Source organism: Onychostoma macrolepis, chromosome 04 (assembly GCF_012432095.1).
Source record: "Onychostoma macrolepis isolate SWU-2019 chromosome 04, ASM1243209v1, whole genome shotgun sequence".
Classification (NCBI taxonomy): domain Eukaryota; kingdom Metazoa; phylum Chordata; class Actinopteri; order Cypriniformes; family Cyprinidae; genus Onychostoma; species Onychostoma macrolepis.
Window position 1 is genome coordinate 13,667,840 of NC_081158.1, and position 21,357 is coordinate 13,689,196.

The window sequence follows — 21,357 nt, forward strand, 5'->3', positions numbered from 1 at the left end:
ACCTTACCTCCGCGGCGGGTCCGTTTTGGACCCGTAAAGTAATACATACATCTGCCGCGGACCCGCAACGGACTCATAAAAAAAATCCTGGCTCATCTGGCCCGGATCCGTTTTGGACCCGTTCATCTCATTTTCAAAATCCCTTTTGTTCTTGCTGTAGGATAAAACTAAAACCATCACTACGCCTAGGTTACTACAGCAATATAGGCCTAAGCTTAAATCTGCATTGCCTTGTATTTTTAACCTAACAATATTGTAAATAGGCCTAACAGAAAAGGTTCAAGTCAAGACATCAGTTTACTGTACAAAAGTAATCACTACTCAATAGAAATATAAAATTGATGTTTAAATTTATGGAAAGTTATAGGTTATAGCCTATTCTGTTTTTAAGTAGCCTACGTTGGCGAGGCTACTCTACATTCATTTTGTGGTCAAAACCTAATTTAGTGCTTTATAGGCCTAGGTCAGTGCAAACATAAAATATTTTATCTATTAGGCTACAACTTCAATGAAATGCTGCGCTATGCACAGCTAAAATATCAGAAAATTAATAACTGGTGAACGACAAGAAGTTCAATAAAAAGGTTGTTTATTGCTTATTTCTCCTATTACTCCGTTTGTGTGGATGGAGGCGGGACACGTCTCCTCGTTGCCCGATCCCCCGCCAGGTTGAACCACCTGATTGCGTGCTTGGTGACCTCCGCGTCCGTGGCTGACCGTGTCACCGTGTTTTTCCTCACAGCACCTGTAATCAAACAGACAGATATGTTTATGGTATGTAGCATCCAAAGCCAAGTATCCTTACACAATACAGTATATGAGATAGGCATTAAGGAGATTAAATTAAAAAAGAAACATGGCTTACAAAGTTATAAACAGGGTTGTGGTGGTTAAAATAAGAGGTGGGTAAACTATGAATTCGTGATCAGGGTAAGCTGTGCTGCGCCTTTCGCTATCGGCTGTTTAAAAAAGACATCCAAAATGTTCAAACAACATCAGTGGTATTAAATGGTTCCTTGATCAGAGCACATATTGTATGTGGATAAATCAGTGTGGTTTTGTAATGTTTTAAGTTTGTCAGGGTCCTACATCTATTTGGAGGTAAACTCTTAACATTACATAAACTCTTAACAGGTGGATAAACTATTTCTGACATTGAGCGGTGGGTAAACTCTAGGGCTGTGACGGTGGCAGATTTTTACGCGGTGTTGTGTATTAAGTGTTGTGGGCGTTTGCGATTAAGTGAACTTGAAGACGCTTGTACAAACGCAGATGGATGACATGAATGGAAATGATTCCAGATCTCCCAAAAAGGTCCATCACTCATCACGAAATAAATTTGCTAAATGCAGAATAAACTGTATATTCCTGCGCTCAAACCTGCCAATCTAAAGGAAATGCAGTGCATGGCGTTTGAGGTAATTAGTGAATTAGCATAGATTTATAGTCTAAATAAAACAATCTGCAACTGTATATTATTACACTTGTATAGAAAACTTTGTATTATGCTTGTTATAGAGTGTGTGACGTCACATGCACTACCGCCGGTGGCAATAGACAACCGCGGTGACAACCGACCATCGCGGTGATGCGGTTGTCATGACGAGCGTCACAGCCCTAGTAAACTCCATTTACTTGCCTTTAGTCTCCACCACAGCCCTGGTTAACATTACATTAAGTCATTTAGCAGATGCTTTTATCCAAAGCGACTTAACATTCTCAAGCTACATGTTGCAGCAGAGACCTTAGTGTTAGGTTAACCATTCCAAAACCAACACTAAATTAAAATACAACTCGCATGGTAATTTACAACCCACACAAAACTGCATTCCATCAGTGTGTATTATTATTATTATTCATTTATTAAGACAAATGTACACGAGCGAAGCTATCGCAACCACCAGGCAGCCAATACGTTTTTGTGCGTTTACTTTGATAACATGATGGGCCTGTTACCCACACCTGGGGTGCGTTTCTCTTGACATGACAATCCATTGTGATTCCAATCCCCAAACTTCGACCATAGTTGCGCTCTTACGCACAAGTGCAGGTACGCCACTGTTTCACCTAAGATTGTGCCGGAAGTTGCTACTTGAACCCTCTATAGTGTGGAAACACATGAACACTGAGCAGTGTGGGGACTTTACTGTGAATTATTACATGAATCTTACCTGTTTCATTCACGTATGACTGATGCATATGAATCACATTAAGTTTATTGATTTGTTTGTTAAAACTATGTAATCTAAATGGATGGAAAATTGTTATGCAATTGAATTACATAAAATGTAAATTTAGACCGAATCATTTTTTTGAGTGTATTTTCCCTACTAAATACAGGTGCATCTCAATAAATTAGAATGTCGTGAAGTAGTTCATTTTTTCTTGTAAGTTATTTCAAAAAGTGAAACTTTCATATATTTTAGATTAATTGCATGTAAAGTAAAACATTTCAAAAGTTTTTTTGTTTTAATTTTGATGATTAGAGCTTACAGCTCATGAAAGTCAAAAATCAGTATCTCAAAATATTAGAATATTTACATTTGAGTTTGAATAAATGACCATCCCTACAGTATAAATTCTGGGTATCTCTTGTTCTTTGAAACCACAATAATGGAGAAGACTGCTGACTTGGCAATGATCCAGAAGACGAACATTGACGCCCTCCACAAACTATTGACGTATTTAATATTACTTTGAATTATATACACTTACTGAAAAGCAAGGTCTTCGTTGCCATCCTACTGAAGGGCTTTTGTTATTAACACCCTTCCAGTTTATCTGAGGAGACACCTCATCTGTGAAGAGCCTGCCCAGGATGTTCCAGGTCACCCTCTTCACATCCTGGCCTCCAATGGTGGCTAAAGAAGAAATCTAAAAGACAAAGACATCTTTTTTTAAATAGACAGCAAGGTAAACATTTCTAAGCTTAAGTTGCATTTAAAGGTGCATTCAAAATGTTTTTGTTCCTGTTGAAAGCGTCCAGAAATGTAGAAAAGATAGAAAACTTCTATGTTTCTTCTTTTCTGTGAAGAAAAAATCCTGTTCTCTTGGATTATTATTTTTCTAAACATGTACTTGGCTCACACCCTCATGGACCTGTCAAACCAGGGATATTGTTGCTCACTGACAGAATCTTGCCACTGGGAAAAGGCATTTCAGAACAGGCCTGTTCAGGGCTGCTTCAATAGAATATTTGCAATAATCATGGACAATCAATAAACCTAATGGCACCATTCATATTAAGTAAGGAAACTCACCACTCTCTGTCGAGCTGGGCCATTTGACGGTTCCTTTAAAAACATTTCAAATGCCTCCACTGCCTCCAAATGTTCCAGGGGGAAATGGATATTGTCGGGCATCTCAACATCTGGCCCCGGGGTGCTGTTCAGCCTGCTGCTGAGGTAGTTCACCCTTGCCACAAGCTGGTCTTGTTGCTGTTTAATGGTTTCCAGCAGGCTAAGGATGTGGACCTCAGCCGCTGTTGACAAACATGAAATATAGCTAAAATGTAGTGTATAAAATATATCACGTTTCAGTGTTTATCCTCATTACTCATAATACTGACATTAGTTATTGACAGTTTTGTTGTGGCACAGAATGACCCTCCAGTATTTGTCAGTTATTGCTCACCAGAGCAGGGAATGGTATCGGTCATTCTTCCCCCTCGCCATGTTGGTCTGTAGGTCAGGCTTGAACAGGGCTCCTCTGTTCGCCGCATGTTGAGGGCTGGTGCGGGGGGTGGAGGGAGTTGTGGAGGGCCTGCCGTTCCTGGCCCATAGTGAGGTGGGCGGTGTGCAAGAGGGTGAAATTTTATTAAATGGTAGTCATCTGTTAACCATGACTGATAATACACATGGGGCCTTTCTATTCACTAATATTTCAGAAATCAGTCCCTACCTTGAGTAACTCTCCGCATGTTAAATGCAGGTGCAGGTAGTTGAGGTGGTGAAGGGTGTTGCTGTCCTGCCCCATGGTCAGGTGCTAAGGGAGAGAAATTGGTATTAAATGGTTGTGATCTGTTTACCATGGTAGGCTGCGAGCTACAGGGCCAAACAATGGCAAACAAAAAAAATCTCTGGTCATGCTGAACATTAATTTGTATGTTTCAACATTTTGGTACACTACCTATTTCAACCCCATGAATGGATTGACATTGAAAATCTGAGATGGTAATGCAGATGCAATCTATTGATTTGAAACCGTGACCTTTGCTGTGTTAATATCGATGGGGCCACTGTATTCAATATTATTTCGGAGATCAGTCTTTACCTAGACAGTTTTCTCCAGGTTGAGGAGTAGTTACTCTGCTGCCTGGCACTCGGCGAGATGGTGGAGCTGGAGGAATGGATACAAGGAGAGGGGAATATCTTTAGCACTAAGAATGTTAACCATATCTCTAAAATAATATCAGGATTTGTTATTTTGATGTTAAGAGATTATTTCTTACTCTGCCAGTGCAATTGGCTTGAGCTTGAGGCTTCAGCTGATACACCAGGCAAATTGAAAGGTCGTGACGACCTCAGAGATGCAAAGTCACCATTTTCTGGCTCTTCTTCACTCTCAGCGGAGTCCCCAAAACGATGGCTGTTAAGTAACCATAATCATTATGGTTATTGCAATCGCAAAATTGACAAATATACATATAGTGCAAGCATCTCTGGTCTATTTTTGAATGCTACGGGAAATAACCTTCATATTACTGTAGAAACATAACAAAAACAAGATAGAACACTTACACTGGCTTCCTGACTCTTTTCTCTGGCAGCTCACCCTCCTGCTCTGCATCAGACTGTAGCTCAGAGGTGTTGCAGCCGGTCTGATATTGATTCATAAGCCCAACGGCGTCTTTGTAGTTGTCTAAAAAAATTAACACGAGTTTCATTCCTCAATTTCATGTGCATTTTCAGAACATAGAATGAATAGGTTATTCCAAGCAGAAAGAGAAGCAACCATGAAATTATTTTTAAACAAGAATTTTATGAATTGGCATACCACAAGTTCTGACGACCTTTACGTCATATCTTGGCCAGTTTGGCTCATGCTTCTCCTCGTTAGCAGCTGCCCTTTTCACACGTTCAGTGCTCTTAAAGTTGGGCCAGTACACCATCCCGTCATCATACCAGTCAATTGGCACAACAGCAATCTCCTCGCTTGCTTGAAATTCAATTAGATGAAAAGGCATCCTTAAATGTAGAAAGAAAGAAAAGGGTATTTATTCCTCATCAAAAAAGGAATAACATGGACTAAAGCATGCACAAGTGTACAGTTTGCTCAACCGTAAAGTAGGGTACTATTGCAATTTTTTTGGCAGAATATGTTGGGGTGTTGTTTCATAATCTCACAAAAATCATTGCATAATGCTAATAATATAGTGGACTATATACAGTTCATGGTATTGAGAAAAGTAGGACATGTATCAATGCATGTTAAATTCAGCATAAAATATCATTTCCCCAGGCATTTTGAGGGATAATGTGTCATCTCATATTTTGAAAACATGGGTGTAGTGTATGGAAAAATACCAACTTTTGTGAAATACTTACAGCAAATTTTCATCCAGAGTAATAGAAGTCATAGTCAGAAGTCAGTAGTCAACTATATTATTAGAGTTTTTAACTTGAACTGAATAGGGGTGTGTGTGTGTGGGCTCTATCTATCTGTCTGTCTGCATGTACAGTATATGTATGCATATGTATGTATGTAGCCTGTGTGTGTGTGTGTATGTGTTTGTTCTGTTTATTGAATGCAATTTAAATTATTCATATAATTATTTACAGGTGAAAGAATATGACATCTGAATGTATTTTGCATGAAAATGCACTACTTTGATAAAAATGCATTTTTCTCAGTTTTTTGACCAAAATGTTGTATTTTTGATGGTACGGTACCCACCTGCATTCAAATGGTCATAAAACATGAACACATGAAGATAGAATAAAACTGTTTTTTTTGTTTAAAAGCAGAGACTTGGTTCTTTATTTTGATATATAATATGTTCTTATATTCATAGCAGAAAATATTCTGAGGGCCGTCAAAGTTAGGTGAAAATCATCAAAAATGCTGGCGGTGGCTGGCAACTTTTTTTTTAAAAACGCTGGCGGTGAAAGAGTTAAAGTCTCATGAATTTTTCCCTAAGTGAATTTCAAAAAAAAAAAAAACGTGAGTCACATGTACATTTTACTTTGTTTTACTCTGTTCCTATACTACTTTGAGTTAGACTAAGTGTCTAGTTTAAAATAAGACCAGATTTATGAATATAGACCATAGGGGTTAAGAGCTGCAGACATTTTTATTTACATATTAAAAAAAAACAAAAAAAAAACACAGCTTATAAAGGATCATTCTTGTTTTGTTTTATTATATTATTAATGATTAATTTTATATATATATATATATATATATTTTTTTTTTTTTTTTATGTGTATCTGTGCATTAAAAATACCATCCCCACAATAAGAATGACGCTGCGTCAAATTAAGATAAAGATGTGTTCTCGCATCTGGAGTGTTTATTGAACCAATCAGATAAGAGTAAATCGAGAGTTTGATTGGCTGAAAGAAGGTCCCGCCTTCCACACGCGCTTGCAAATCTGAAATCAGTGAGAGAATCGTGCCAAAACTGCAAGCGCAAAGACGCAGACGTACATAGCGGGTTATTTGGGGAACATTTTGCTCTATGCACGCAAGAAGTCATTTAGACAGTTGCAACGATTTTTTTCTACACACACATATATTGGTTTTAGGCGGTCAATCTGATTTGCAGTTCTTGATACGGTTGTTTTCGCTTGCAAAACACTGGGCACAGGTTTGCAATACTTTTGGCTGTATTTGGGCGAAACAACAGTGTCAAAAGTGTAAGCGCGGAAAAATGAAAGTCAGAAGAATACAGATCATATTTATTTTGCCTTAGCATCAGTGGCGTACCCTGGGGTTTCAGTCAGGGCCTTCAGTAAGCAGCTGTAAACTACATGTACACAACATTTCTGTTACAGTTAACGCAGCCGTATGCATATAATGCACATATTATGCCGCACACAGGCTCTCAACAACAATAACGGCTGATCAACAATTTCAGTAGTAGGGGTCACTATGCACATTCACGTCACTCTAAAATAACGACGCGCCCAAAGCAGCAAAACTGTGCAAACGCTGGACATCCACACATCCACACACACACACCACACTACAGTATTATCAACGCACCATGTACACCTCCATAACAATGTGCATGATACAATACTCATCAAATAACAAAGCACTCAACTGTCACTTGTAAATAAAGTCCATGGGTCTGTCATTCCGTCCCTTTACTCGTATTAAAAAGTAAACACGTCAACAAAATAACTTGTGCTCGGTGCTAGCTGTTAGCCGCTCATAGCACTCATAGTTGCAGTCTTTGAAATGGCGCATAAAACCTTTGCTGGCCCTTGTTAGCGAATTCAGTTTAGGTCTTCCTTTCTCAGTTATTCTCTTTTGTCTGCAAAAGGTGTTTTTAGTAGCTAGGCAACAACATCTGGTGTAGGCGCCGATGACTGCAGCTGTCATTTTCTTTCTTTCCTTGGACATCCCTGAAGGGGCGGTCTAACGCTGGGGGTAGCATGGAGAGACCTGGACCCAGACCGTTGCACGTCACTAGACCCAGAGGGCGGGCTGTCACTGAACGTCAGAATTTGATTGGCTGATGATTCTGTCACTAATGCTCGTAACAAATCAGATGTGACGTCTTTCAACAAAAGGGTAGCACTATCTATATAGTGCTGGCCTCAGACTTTTATGTAGGATATTCCAGTTCAACCTCTACTAAACTAATCATAGGCAATTTTGTGGACATTACACAAATGAAAATGATACCTCAATAATCAATAAAAACATTTTTCACACAATTTTATTTTTTATAGGGCCAGCAGAGAAGGCCCTGCTGCCCCTGACGGCCCACCACTGCTTAGCATGAAGTTGCAGTTTCACAATACATGAATTACACTTTTTATTTTTTACGCTTGAAACGCGATTTACACTTTAACAAATCTTTTCTTGCGCATGCAAAATTAATTTACGCTTGCTATCGTATGTATTTCACAAATCTTACCCTACACATGCGAATCTTTTTGACGTCATTACCTTCATAAAAACGTAAGTTAGCTATAATATTCACTCAGCGTTTTGTGTTCTTGTTAAACTGTGTGTAAAATGAGCGGTGATCGTTAAATCACCCTACAGACCGTCTATTTGCTGGATGGTTTCAAGGTAACGTTAATTAATAGTCGGTAGCTAACATTAGCCCATAAGCTAAGCCCGTACTTTTTGACGTTCAAACAGGCGCCAAAACCCATTAGTTGTCTGAACCGACTCAAACGGTGATTAAAATGCCGAAGCTTAATTTTCATTATAAAGAGGATGGCAGATAAGACACTACACATGAGACCAAAATTGCCAAAATGCAAACTTAACAATGCACAGCTAGCTAGAAGCTAGCGCTAAACCATTATCCACGAGTGAACATGCTAAAGTTGTCCTAATATCAAACAACGTCTACAGTCATTAATATACATGATGATATCGATACATCAATAAACTTACTCGAGAGGGTTCAGCGCAACCGTGTCCCAGCAAAGAAAGTCTCCAGCGATATGACTCTCGTCTGGTCTCGTCTCGTCTCGTCTCTTGTTGGACTGTGATTCAACCGTTACAGTAAAGGCGCGTCCGCATCTGCGGATCCGATATGGGTCCGTTCAGGATCCGCTGATTGACAGTAGAATTTACGGCGCCGCCCGGAGGCGGAGCTGATCCTCTGGGCGGCGCCAAAACGAATGTGACAGTCACGCGGTTTGGCGACTTGAAGGCGGATCCGCCTAGGAATCTCCTGCTGTGTGGGGCATATGTACTCCTGTGGCCATACTTGACCGTCGTCTTTGGTGTAGTTTCAAATATTGATTGGTTGTGGTTGATTCCCTCTAATTTCGACTAAGTAGAGGTGAATTTAATGCGTTGATTCCTCTAAAACAAAATATTAGCCAAACTTCTACTTTTCTGGGAAATGTAACGACGTAACTGAAATATTATAAATAAACTGAACAAAATGACTTTCCATTGATTCTAGGTGTTCTTTAGCTTATTATTTAATCAAGTTGATTTCAATTGAATGTTGTAATTATGCTCAGCTCTGAGCATATGTATGTGTATGTGTGTGTGTGTGTATACGTATATATATATATATATATATATATATATATACACACACACATACAAATATACTCATACATATTACATACACATACATATATATGTGTGACCCTGGACCACAAAACCAGTCTTAAGTCGCTGGGGTATATTTGTAGCAATAGCCAAAAATACACTGTAATGGTCAAAATGGCGATAGATTTTTCTTTTATGCCAAAAATCATTAGTATATTAAGTAAAGATCATATTCCATTAAGATATTTTGTGAATTTACTATTGTAAATATATCGAAACGTCATTTTTGATTAGTAATATGCATTGCTAAGAACTTCATTTGGACAACTTTAATGGTGATTTTCTCAATATTTTTTAATATATCTATTAAAATATTAAAAATTCTGACTTTTCTAAAATGGAGGCTGTCATCATGATGATTTCAAGATCAGGGGACATTTTGAAAATATTAATTATGTATTTATCAAAATTTGTCAGATCTGCAAGTTATCAACATAACACCACATACACTAATAAAGTGCGACACATGAAATTGTCAGAAATTTTGCTAATTTTAAGAAAATTAATAAGAAAGAATATACTCCCCACGCACCCCTCAGATCATCCAGAACCTGCAGTGACCACGATTGTTATTTGAAAAGGTTAACTTTAATGGACGAAACCAGATTGGCCGACCCGCACATGCTTTTACTCAAAGGATGGACGATCTGACAGGATTCCCTTCGGTTGAGTGACTCACATCTAACGTGTATAGTTAAGACAAACTCGCCATGTCTATCTAGTCATGAAGGTGTATATGTATATATATATATATATATATATTTCAATTTCAGCAGGCAACTATTTTTACAGCTACATTATTATTCCAGCCACAATTTATCACATCTATGTATATACAATAACAAATGATTAAGCATACTGTATATCGTCAGTTTGTTGTTTTACACACATGCACACACGACATAGTCGTGAGATGCATAAGAAATCTTTAGACGCGCCTATAACAACAAAAGACAATACTTTATCTAACCTTTTCTGATAAGTAGTGTGCGCTCCAAACATGCATTTTTGACGATTGTTTCTGTCCAGTCCACTAGTTTTATTGCGTTTTGTCTGGCAGTGGCAGCCGAATCTGTGCTGGTTTGAATGGCCCGCCTCCAGTTTTCGCTTTGTTTTGCTTCCAGCTAGCGCTGTGACGTAATTGTGACGTTGGCCCTAAAAGGGTCTATAGAGTGGGGGAACTCTTGGCACAGTGGTTAACCAGAAAAATTACAAATGGCACGTCATGCCAAAAACGTTGCCGACCCCTGGTCTGCACGATCGGTTTTACGTGGAAATCGCTCATCCGTGACCATTCTAACAATTACACTAGGGTTTCAGCGCTATGCACTTAATAAATTCAGTTTTCAGAAATTAAGGAAACTAATAGCACCCTCATCAGAACGTGAAGTGTATTTATGGTGCAATTTTTTTCCTGTGAAACAAGCTACAGGTGGAGGGGCTCTGGCCTTTACAGTCTCTCTCAGTTTCTTCTCCTTTTGTTTTCTGATTTTTTCCTTCCTTTGCTATATAAGCTATATAAAATAAGTTGTATATCTTTCAAAGGAATAAAGGCACATTCCTCCTCATTGCAAGGCTGATTTCAATATTGGGGACTGTTTTTCCTGTTGCCTTTATGTGGGACTTAATAATGGCTAAACTGTCATGTCTCAACGTTTAGTCTGGCTCTATCATTTTGAATTATGTCATCCATAATGTAAAATGATCCTTCAACAAGAGGGCTAGTGAATAATGACAGAAGAGCCTTCACCAACTTTGCTAAGATGGGGAATCTTCATGGCAAGTATTCTACTCCACCAGTCAACATCAATTCGTGCACTGTTCCTCTCCTTTGCTTGCTCTCTTAGAGCTGAGTCCACCTGGTAAACTCGCACCTCTTCATCCAGCTGTCCCAGCTCCTCTGGTGTAACTGTATTTGTCAAAGCTTTGACCAAGGTAATGAATGCATCCAACTATGTGTTTGAGAGGTAGGTTTTTAAGAAATGCTGCTGCTTTAATGTAGCCTTCTCTGAGAGAGCTGTAAATATTGGGCACCCAAGGCTTCTTTGCAACTCTAGCCTTTGTTAAGGCGTAGAAGCTAAATCTTCCTACAGACAACCTTTCCTCTGTTGGCAACATCAAGTTTCAACAAGTCCCTCGGAGTCTTGGGAATGTTGGTAGGCCTCATGAACTTTGACAGGATTTCCCTCACTAGTAGCTCAGCTCCATGTGACATCAGGGGTTCAACCGTATAAAAACGACAATGCACTACGTTTCTTTTCACCTCATTTTTTCCAATTGATGGAAATCCGTCGTAGCGACACAAGACTTTAATGCCTGTAAACATCGCTTACACTTTAAAAAGGGGGAGGAGACTGAAAGAAACTCTGGGTTTTCCTAAGAAACCTGCTTCAGACCAGGTTAGGTTCACTATGGTAGCTAGGTCTACTATGGTAACTTACCGTGAGGTTTAGTTTTGTCTTTTATTGGAAACGAAAACCCAGAGTTTCCCTTTTCTGGGGTTAACAAACTCTTGAGTTTCCAACAAATCCCGCTTTCTGGAATATACTCCCTCCATTTGAAGGATGTTTGTCTCGGTCTGAGTACTTAAGAATTTTTCTGGTCATGAATGCATCCTTTACTCTTATCTTTTAGAATTTGATGTCTTTTATTGATTATCTTTGAATTGACTGTGTAAGTTTCATAAAACATTTTACTAGTTAATAGTAGATAAATAGTACTAGCATAACCTGATTATTGTTTGAGATTTATTCAAGTTGTACACAGTTATTTTACCTATCAGGGGCTAGATATTGAAATATTAACATATTTCATAGTACTAGCATAACTGATTATTGTCTCAGCTTTATTCAAGTTGTATGTAGTTATATAACTATCAGGGGTTAGATAAATTGTACTATCATAAGCTAGGGGGCTAAACAGAACCACTATTTAAAGAAAGGCAAGCATGGTGAAGCCTATTAAATAGTGTTAGGCTAGTTTCACACCGTAAGCATGAGCAGTGCATATTTTTTTTGGCGTGCATGTTAACAAATGAGTGCGTTCACACTGGGAGCAGGAACAGCACTGAAGTGTAGGGGATTTTACATTTAAACCCTAGAACCAGGTATGATAAATGAAGTCCAGAAGTCAGAGATCCAATCAATTGAAGAAAAAAATAGCTTGCCGTTTCCATCAGCAGAAGTCAGCTTCAATACTCGCGAGGAGTCCATAGGCCACTCTGTGTACACTCACCATACAACTGTAATTATACTCTTAACAGAGGTCACTAACTATGACATTACTTGGGTAAAAAGGAATCTGATTTAATCTGATCTAATTACAGTATATACTTAGGTTATCTGATAGGAACTTTCCCCAAACATCCAGATATAAAGTAGTTTTTCTCAGCTAGAGGTTTCAGCCAATACTCAACAATATTTTCTAATGTTTAAAAATGAAAAATAAAGTAAATGTTTTAATTGTAATTGGTCATGTAGATGAAATGTTACGCTCCTTACCATATTTGAAAACACAAAGCATCTCCACGACATGGCGGCGGCAATACTACTACAGCGAGAATAAAAGTTAGGCCTTCTTTCTTTGCGTATACATTTGGGTGGAGTTATGCCAATCTTCCCACAGTGATGTAGATTTGTGGGGGTGTGTTTAAATGAGGCGTTTTAGGAAGGCGTGGATGCGTCTTAACTTTTAGAAAGAATATCTCTTTGGCTTTGAGACTTTACGGATCTTAAATTACTTTGCGCAACGAAAAGACTGAAGACGCAGGAAACCTTCAGCCACCATTGGATACCTTCGTAGTGCCAATTGCTTGGACCTTACTTGTAGGGTTGAAAATGATAAAAGACTTCTGCTTTCCTGTCCTAAACCTTCAAAATCTCCATTAACAAAAGGGCCATTTGGAATTCCTGAAGGCTCAGAAGTACTGATAGTGATCAAGGCCTGTAGGCCAAGATGTGTATACATTAGCTGCTTTTCCACTGTTGGGCCAGTGCGAGCCAGGGCTAACAACAAGCTGAGTGTGGCCAATAGCCTCACACCTCAAGCCGCAAGCCCAAAATCAGTCACCAGCAAAGGAAAATTGAATGAAAATTATAGCGTAAAATGAACTTAACAGAAACAGACGTTTGGTCCTTACATAAAGATTTAAAAAAGATTCAGCATCGATATTTTATATACCATTGATTTATGGTGAATAGTAATTTATTCATTTTTGTCAGCATGCTAAATCAAACTGATATTTATCATTATTTCACATAAAAAGAGAACTTGTGTACATTCGTACTTGATTTATTTGTGACGACAGGAATACACAAAACAACTCCATAAGGGCTTTTAAGTCCAAATGTGTACAAATATAACAGCAGAAAAGACAGAAAATCTGAGTTACATGGAGTATATGAAATTTATGAAATATGCGGATGCAAAGGTCCAATATCAACAAAGACACATGGAGGAGACGGAACAAATATGAAACCAAATATTACATGACTACAATCATATATGGTCTCTGTTTTTTTCATAATCATAACGTTTTTATTATAGTGATTGTTAGCATACGTAGTCTTTAGCATTGCATATGATGCATTTCTGCCTCATACGGTGACCCATCGGGTTGCAATTGTAAGTTAATTCAGACACTTGCTGGTTTTGCCATTGAAATTAAAACTCCGCCTTTGTTCATGACCACTCCTCAAGCCCCGCTTTGGCCCAAGATATTCGGTGGGCTGAAAATCCCTGGTCATTGGCCCTGTGGAAGCCAAGACGAGGCACAATCAAGCCCTGGAAGTGACAGTGGTAACACAACTGGCTCTGGCACACACTAGCACGTTCAGTTTTGCCCTGACAGTGAAAACACGGCTATTGGGGGTCTAATTGTCACACCTTTTAATACAGTGGGTGATGCTGTAATCTGGCTGATTGGTCAGTTTGAATGTCTCAGATTTGGGTTTTAGTCACATGGTCAAGGAATGGATAAAAGAAGATTGTAACAATTTCTATTTCGCATCCTTAGCTACTGATCTCTTTCTTTGCTGAGGCTCCGCTATCTCTCCCCCCTCTCTCTCTTACAATATCTCAAGTAGCATTTCACATACATGCTGGGTAAATTTAACTGCATCATCTCTTAATCTATTGTGTAACCAATTCAAGCATAACAAAATACTGTTCATTTCAATTACAAATTACGTGCTAACTAGTCTTGATTCAACATTAACACTGAAGTGCTACCTATTGCAATACAATATAGTCACACAATAGCAATGCTCTCCCACACATTTTGCTATTCTAACTGCACTTATTTCCATCGTTGGTATAAGTGGCAGTGGGTGGTTATAGACAAAAAATTTACAGTTTTATGCCATCGTGCTGATAATGTTTCATTAATCATTCGCCAATCCAGCTCAAACCCCAAACAAATACACCTGAACCCACTAATAAAAGCGCTCAGGGTTGCTTGATAATGACAGACAGGTGTGTTTTAAAGCTGGAAGTTGAAAGTCTGGTTGGAACTGAAGTCTGCAGGATGGTAGCTCTCCAAGAGCAGGGTTGAAGATCTCTGGCATAGATGACATGGTTACATTCAAAATGTTTTCATAGCCTTCAATATAAACATTGTTTGTAGGACAATAATGGGCAGGATGTGAAATATATATTTTTAATCATATAGAAAATTTTAAAAAATCGATTAAATTAAATAATAATAATAATAATAGAGATATATACCGTATATCACCATTCAGCTCAAAAATACAGACATATGATTTTTCTGGCAATGTCACCCAGCCCTACCTTATGGCATGCTTTAAATGCTGAATTTTCCAACTTTTAACTAAGCAGTAATGATACATTATTATATCACAATTACAACCCTTGGCCAAAATTATGGAATCACCACACTTAGATGTTGTTTACACAATTTTTTTACTCCATGAAAAATAAACGCATCACAGATATCAAACAAAACAATTTTGGTTTAATAATTCAACATTCTGGTTGTGTGAAACATACCTCAAACAAATGATATTAAACTCTTTTAATTAATGAAAATTTGATTTCCATATCAAGTAGTAATAATTTAAATTTCATAAAAATTATGAAATCTTTCAACGTTGAGGAAAAAAAATACGGAATCATCCACCAAAACATGGTTAGTACTTTGTTACTCCTCCTCTAGCTTATATGACGGCCTGAATTCTTTGGTATGGAACGATATTCCAGCCAATTTTCAAAAAGAATTACAAACGGATTTTCAATTGCAAACTTTGCATTACCATTTGCGTTTTTTGCGCACAGTGACTGTCAAATTTCAAATGAAAAAGCAAAGTCATAACGCAATTCCTTTTGCATTTGAATTTTCGATGTCCACACGGAAAGCTGTCAGTCATTGTCAGGGGGCGGGACTATACTATGGGGCGTGTTTGTACTGGGAGGTGACGTAACTCACAGACGACCATGCTAAATGCTTTGAACAGTGGAGGTAATCGGTGAATCAGTTCGGCAATTAGTTCGTGTGAATGAACAAACATTGCAATTCTACGATTATTATCGTACCTTTTATTCCTTTCTTTTAATCTATAATAGAAAGCGCGTCACGCCTGCCTCAAAATCTTTTACTGTTTGCACTCCGATTGATGCACACATTTATTCATATATTTATAGTTAGTGAAAAGAAAACATGCAGCAAATATTTACATACTCATCTAAATGCAACTCCCAGCAAAATGAGTGGACTGCTCAGGTATTTTCAACTTCTCTTTACCCCTAAGAAAAGAATGAAAAGAACTGGAAAAATCACGATCTTGAGGCATGGTGAAATAATTCTCTCCAGTGTGAACTCTTATGTCTAGTCACCTTTATTCTGTAGAACTTTACACAAAATGGATTGCATGAAAGCAGCTCCACAGAGACAAACAATAAAATAACTGAGTTGATCAAGGAAACTCTATGAAAACAATTCAAATTATGTTGTAAAGCTGCTCTAAAAGACAATATTGTCATTATTTAGTCTGATAATAGTCCGACATTCATCAATTTAAAACAAGGTCAATTCAGCTAAAAAAGTTGTATGCTGCAGCATTAAATGTAGAAGTGCCGAAACATTTCTACACTGTACGCAGGTAACTGAGCTCTCTCCACTGTGAATTCCCATGTGCCTGTTAAGGATTTGAGTTTAACTTATTACACACTGTAAGGCTTTTCTCCAGTGTGGATTCTCATGTGGAGTTTAAGGTTTCCATTGTGGGCAAAACGGTCTCCACACTGTTGGCAAGTGAAGGGTTTTTCTCCGGTGTGAATTCTCATGTGCCCGTTAAGACTTCCTTTATGAGTGAAACTCTTTCCACACTGTAGGCAGACGAAGGCACGCTTTCTAGTGTGTATTCTAATGTGGGCTTTAAGGTTTCCTCGTTGATTGAAACATTTTCCACACTGAGGGCATGCAAAACGCTTTCCTCCATTGTGAATTCTTAAGTGACTCTCAAGAATTGATTTACAAGCGAAACATTTTCCACAATGTTGGCAAGTAAAAGGGCTCTCCCCAGTATGAAACTTCATGTGGATTTCAAGGTGTCCATGTAGAGCAAAACTCACACCACACTGTTGGCATGAGTAGGGTTTCTCTTCAGTGTGAGATCTCACATGCCTGTTGAAGTTTTCTTTTAGAGTGAAACTTTTTCCACACTGAGCACATATGAAAGGCTTTTCACCGGTGTGACTCTTTATGTGCCTCTCAAGACTTACTTTATGAGAAAAACTCTCTCCAGTTTGATCTTTAGGGGTTCCCTGTTGAGCGAAACTTCTAGTCTTTTGAAGATTCTCATATTGATCTTCTTCTTCAGTCTCATTGAGAACTTCTTTCTCCTCTTTCAGTGCCATTAGGTCTAAGGTGAAAAAACAAACGAATAAAACCTCAGTGTAATGGCACAAGATAAGACATCAAAACATTTCGATATAATGTATGAAAAGCAACAACATGTATGCTAGACTAGGGCAACTATACGTGCCATTTTTCCCGGACGTGTCCTGGCCAGGATTTCTATATTGCTTTGATTCAAAGTACCTTGAGAGCGCTTCGAAAACATAAGGAACCGATGTCATACACCGATCGGTCTGCACACGCAAACAAAGCCAAAACATAGATATTTTAGGCAATATAGAAATCCTGGCCAGGACGCGTCCAGGAAAATTGGCACGTATGGTCACCCTATGCTAGACCCTATACCAGGGGTGTGCAAACCTGCTCTGGAGGGCTGTTGTCCTACAGAGTTTAGCTCCAACCCTAATCAAACACACCTGTACATGCCAATCAAGGTCTTCTTTATTACTAGAAGTTAAAGGCAGGTGAGTTTTATCAAGGCTGGAGCTAAACTCTGCAAGAAAGGGGACTTTAAAGCCCAAAACTCACTGCATGATTTTAGCAATCCTATAAGATCACTGCATGTCACACTGTGCGACATGGATTTAATAAACTTGGCTACGACGTGTGTGTAGACTGTACGATGATGACACCTATTGACTCGTACGATACGTAGCATGTTTCTATAGAAGAATAAAATGTCATTAGCATGTGCTAGTGGTAAACAAAAAGATATGATAAATCACACTTTAGCAGTTATAGGAAGGGATAAGAGCTTGAGGTAAGCAGTTCTATGTTTTAGCGCCATGTCGCGTTGATTTCATGTCGCATTTTTATTGGTTGGTCAGTAAACGTGGATCGTACCAGCAAACACACTGTGCGATAATCATGCTGTATCATAGGCTATCTTTGGTTGCGAGACTGTGACAACAGCCGTCTTTGAACCTCTCTCACTGTACGACATAAGAGCACTGATTAGGAGCCACGATCACAGAAATCGCCATGATTGTTTCACAATGCCAATCTTTCATCTGGGACAGCCGAAAATTGTGCAGTGAGTTTAGGGCTTAAGGGCCAATTTGAGAACTCTTGTGCAAAACCATATTGCTAACGATCAACTTTCTTTAGGACAAGAGTCTTCAACTGGGGGTCCGCCAATTAATGTTTGATCACAAATAATTATTTTGTTAAAAAAAAAAAAAACATATGGATGAAAAACATCAAAGTCAGATTAAAATATAAGCACCCTAAAACAAACCATTTATATACGGTATTGAATGCAAAGCATTAATGTTACTTAGAGAAGATGTGAAAGTCATCACAACAGATGTTTTTTTTTAGTGAACCATTTGAGTCACAAACATTCAACTGAAATAATCTATTTAGTTGCAGTTAGTTATAAAATTAGTGCCTGCTGGCTGTTTTTATTTATCTTTTTTGCCTCATCAAAGCTATTTTAATAATGCGCAAATGTAGATAGCAGCAGTAACTTGAACAATATAAAGTCAATCACTTGCGTTGTCTTTTGCAAAATATTGTTTTTGATACATAATGTCGTATAATTGATAATTAATGGTTTTCATTTCAGAAGTAGATACTGAGTTTAATGTTACACAAAATAATTGATTGCTTAGGCTACTTATGTATTTTTTTATTCTAATTAAATTGTGACGTGTCATAAATGATGTCCAGTGTGGAAGCAGGACCTCAGGTTGAAGGCAGCATTATTTGTCTGGTCATGTGATCTCAACATGTCTGTGCACATGAGACGACCTGCTCCATGTCAAATAAAACCACTTTAATTACGACACTCTTCAAAAATATAATTCATTTTTGTAAACAGAGCTGGACATTTTAATAAGAATCAAATGAGTGAGATTGAAAACCAACCTGTTTGTTCCTCAGTATCTTCATGTTTGACTCTGAATGTTTCTTCAATCTTCATGTCTTCACTCTCCACTTTAATAAACGCCATTTTTGTTTGTTCCTCAGTATCTTCTTGTTTCACACTGAATGCTTCTTCAATCTTCATGTCTTCACTCTCCACTTTAATAAACGCCATCTTTATTTGTTCCTCAGTATCTTGTTTGACTCTGAATGTTTCTTCAATCCTCATGTCTTCACTCTCCTCTTTAATAAACGCCATTTTTGTTTGGTCCTCAGTATCTTCTTGTTTCACGCTGAATGCTTCTTCAATCTTCATGTCTTCACTCTCCACTTTAATAAACGCCATCTTTATAATAGTGTGTCACGTGGATCTCTGCTGCTTCACCAGTTTCTCTGTGTTTGCACACTGTCATGTTTAAGATGAGAATAATTATCAGAAAGAAAAATAAATACTAAATTCTACATCTGTGCATCTCAATCAGCTCCCTAGTTCAGTAGTCAGCACACTAGTAAGGGAGTCAGTCAGAGTGAGAGTTAATGGACTGATTACAAACAACAACACTCAAAACTAGCACTACAAATTAGTTAAATAACACAATTTATATTGAAAGTTCATAATTATTTGACATTTAATGATTTGTAGATCACATTTAATCGGTTAGACACAAAATATTTGTGATTAGTTTGTAAAAGTTGTAATTAGTTCTAGGTGTTTGTTGTGCAGTAAGTGTGCGCTGATTCGAATCACTGAATCATTCTGCAAAGCAATTCATCTTATCGCTACTCGCCAGTGACCGGACTCATGTTTATGATAAACGGATTCACTAAAATGGGAGCGAAATGAGACGCACCGTTTCTGTTACTCATATGTGTGTGCTTTAGTCACAACAAAAAAATAATGTGCATTAATGTTAGATAAAGCAGCACGACATAACATTCAATAATATTTAATTATAATTTTACATCGCTTGTAAAAGTAAATAAATAAATAGACTGAATTCTCTGTATCGATTTAAACACTGTCAAATGCTTAAAACACAAACCTTTCTTCAGTCGAATCACCGGAGCACCGCGCAGCCTTACGACGTCACACCGACAGCCCAAAATAAAAGTCCGGTATAGTGCATAGATATTTACATACAGGAAACGAAAAAAAAGAGTAATATTTTGTTTAAAAGGCAAAACAGTCGTGTTTGAGTGCAGAAACCATTTATTTAAGGGGTTGCGAACAATAACAAGCCAATTAAAACTGATACATTTTTTCAACAGAACCATAATAATAATAATAAACAAAAACATCAAATGAAGTATTGTTTTATATCTGTAATATGTTCAAGTCTGAGCACACTCCAGTACACCAAACTCCCTACCAGCAGGGGCGATTCTAGGATTTTTTTCAACTGGGGGGCACAAGAGGGGCCACAATTAATACAAAGGGGCCAATCTTATGTTGTGTATTTGTAGATATCTGAATCATTTAAAGCTCAGTAAGCTTTAAAATCAGCAATAAACAGAGATACCTTATTATCATTTAATGGCATTTATTCACTGCTGCAAATCAGGACAGTCAAATACAATTTGTATTAACTTTTCACGTTTAAGAAGTGAAAAACTATAATAAATCTATGAATAGAGTGCAACTCACAAAAATAATAAAACTCAACATTAAGTTATATAAATTTTAAACAAATCCTCACAACCTTATACAAGGGCAAAACAAAAAGTAATAGAAAATAGCATACAAATGCAGAGTTATATTAATCATTCATATAATAAATACACAGTTAAGGAATTAACACAACTTTATAAATTAAATACAATACAAAACAAAAGTTTTATCCACATCCTATTCAATTTGCATACCAGCAGTTGCAGTAAATTTGCATTGAAGAATTGACTAAATCTAAATATGGCAAGGCTAATTAAGCCTTGTGCATATTGATTGTAAAATATCATATATCCATACCTTATGTTAGATATTATCTATTTTATCTATGTGTATCTTATATAAACAGCACAGAATAGTTATTTTAGTATTATATAATTATACTACAGTGCATGCATAATCATTATTTAAGTTGATATTCTGATCATATTTTTTTTCCCAAGCGCATTTTACCAATTACAAACCACATCTCAATAACTACTATTAATTTTGTATTTAATCATTTATAAGTGATATATAATTGTCTAGGAAGGCTGCAAGTGGAAAAACTCCTTATATTCAGGTGCGCAGAATTATTAGGCATGTTTTCTTTTACAGCTAAAATGAGACAAAAAAAGAGATAAACCTCAGACTGAAAGTCAAAAATTAATTAAGTGCCCATGAAAAGGATGCAATACTAGATTTTGCAAAGTTAA

The 21,357-nt window shown here is 37.6% G+C and overlaps 2 protein-coding genes across 2 annotated transcripts; both read right to left on the bottom strand.

Annotated features, from left to right (window-relative positions):
- Window positions 1-37: 37 nt before the first annotated feature.
- Window positions 38-8,710, bottom strand: LOC131538984 (uncharacterized). The gene is made up of 10 exons (XM_058773218.1): window positions 8,580-8,710; window positions 4,996-5,186; window positions 4,740-4,860; window positions 4,451-4,587; window positions 4,273-4,338; window positions 3,901-3,984; window positions 3,634-3,771; window positions 3,261-3,481; window positions 2,716-2,874; window positions 38-745 (listed from the first exon to the last, which is right to left on the bottom strand). Exons 2-10 carry the CDS (start codon window positions 5,183-5,185, stop codon window positions 737-739), a joined length of 1,125 nt encoding a protein of 374 aa, XP_058629201.1. The 5' UTR covers window position 5,186; window positions 8,580-8,710; the 3' UTR covers window positions 38-736.
- A 4,865-nt stretch (window positions 8,711-13,575) lies between these two features.
- LOC131538972 (gastrula zinc finger protein XlCGF8.2DB-like) lies at window positions 13,576-20,113 on the bottom strand. The gene is made up of 3 exons (XM_058773199.1): window positions 20,040-20,113; window positions 19,000-19,402; window positions 13,576-17,134 (listed from the first exon to the last, which is right to left on the bottom strand). The coding sequence occupies exons 2-3, from the start codon at window positions 19,340-19,342 to the stop codon at window positions 16,434-16,436; spliced, it is 1,044 nt and encodes a 347-aa protein (XP_058629182.1). The 5' UTR covers window positions 19,343-19,402; window positions 20,040-20,113; the 3' UTR covers window positions 13,576-16,433.
- Between the last annotated feature and the right edge of the window lie 1,244 nt (window positions 20,114-21,357).

What these genes read in the sequence shown, in the direction of transcription:
- LOC131538984 (XM_058773218.1), bottom strand. Translation starts at nt 5,185, where the DNA reads ATGCCTTTTCATCTAATTGAATTTCAAGCAAGCGAGGAGATTGCTGTT. An exon ending in AAAGGTCGTCAGAACTTGTG is followed by an intron (nt 4,861 to 4,995) that starts GTATGCCAATTC and finishes TAATTTTTTTAG; the next exon opens with ACAACTACAAAGACGCCGTT. An exon ending in CGATACCATTCCCTGCTCTG is followed by an intron (nt 3,482 to 3,633) that starts GTGAGCAATAAC and finishes GTTTGTCAACAG; the next exon opens with CGGCTGAGGTCCACATCCTT.
- LOC131538972 (XM_058773199.1), bottom strand. Translation starts at nt 19,342, where the DNA reads ATGGCGTTTATTAAAGTGGAGAGTGAAGACATGAAGATTGAAGAAGCA. An exon ending in AGATACTGAGGAACAAACAG is followed by an intron (nt 17,135 to 18,999) that starts GTTGGTTTTCAA and finishes TTTTCACCTTAG; the next exon opens with ACCTAATGGCACTGAAAGAG.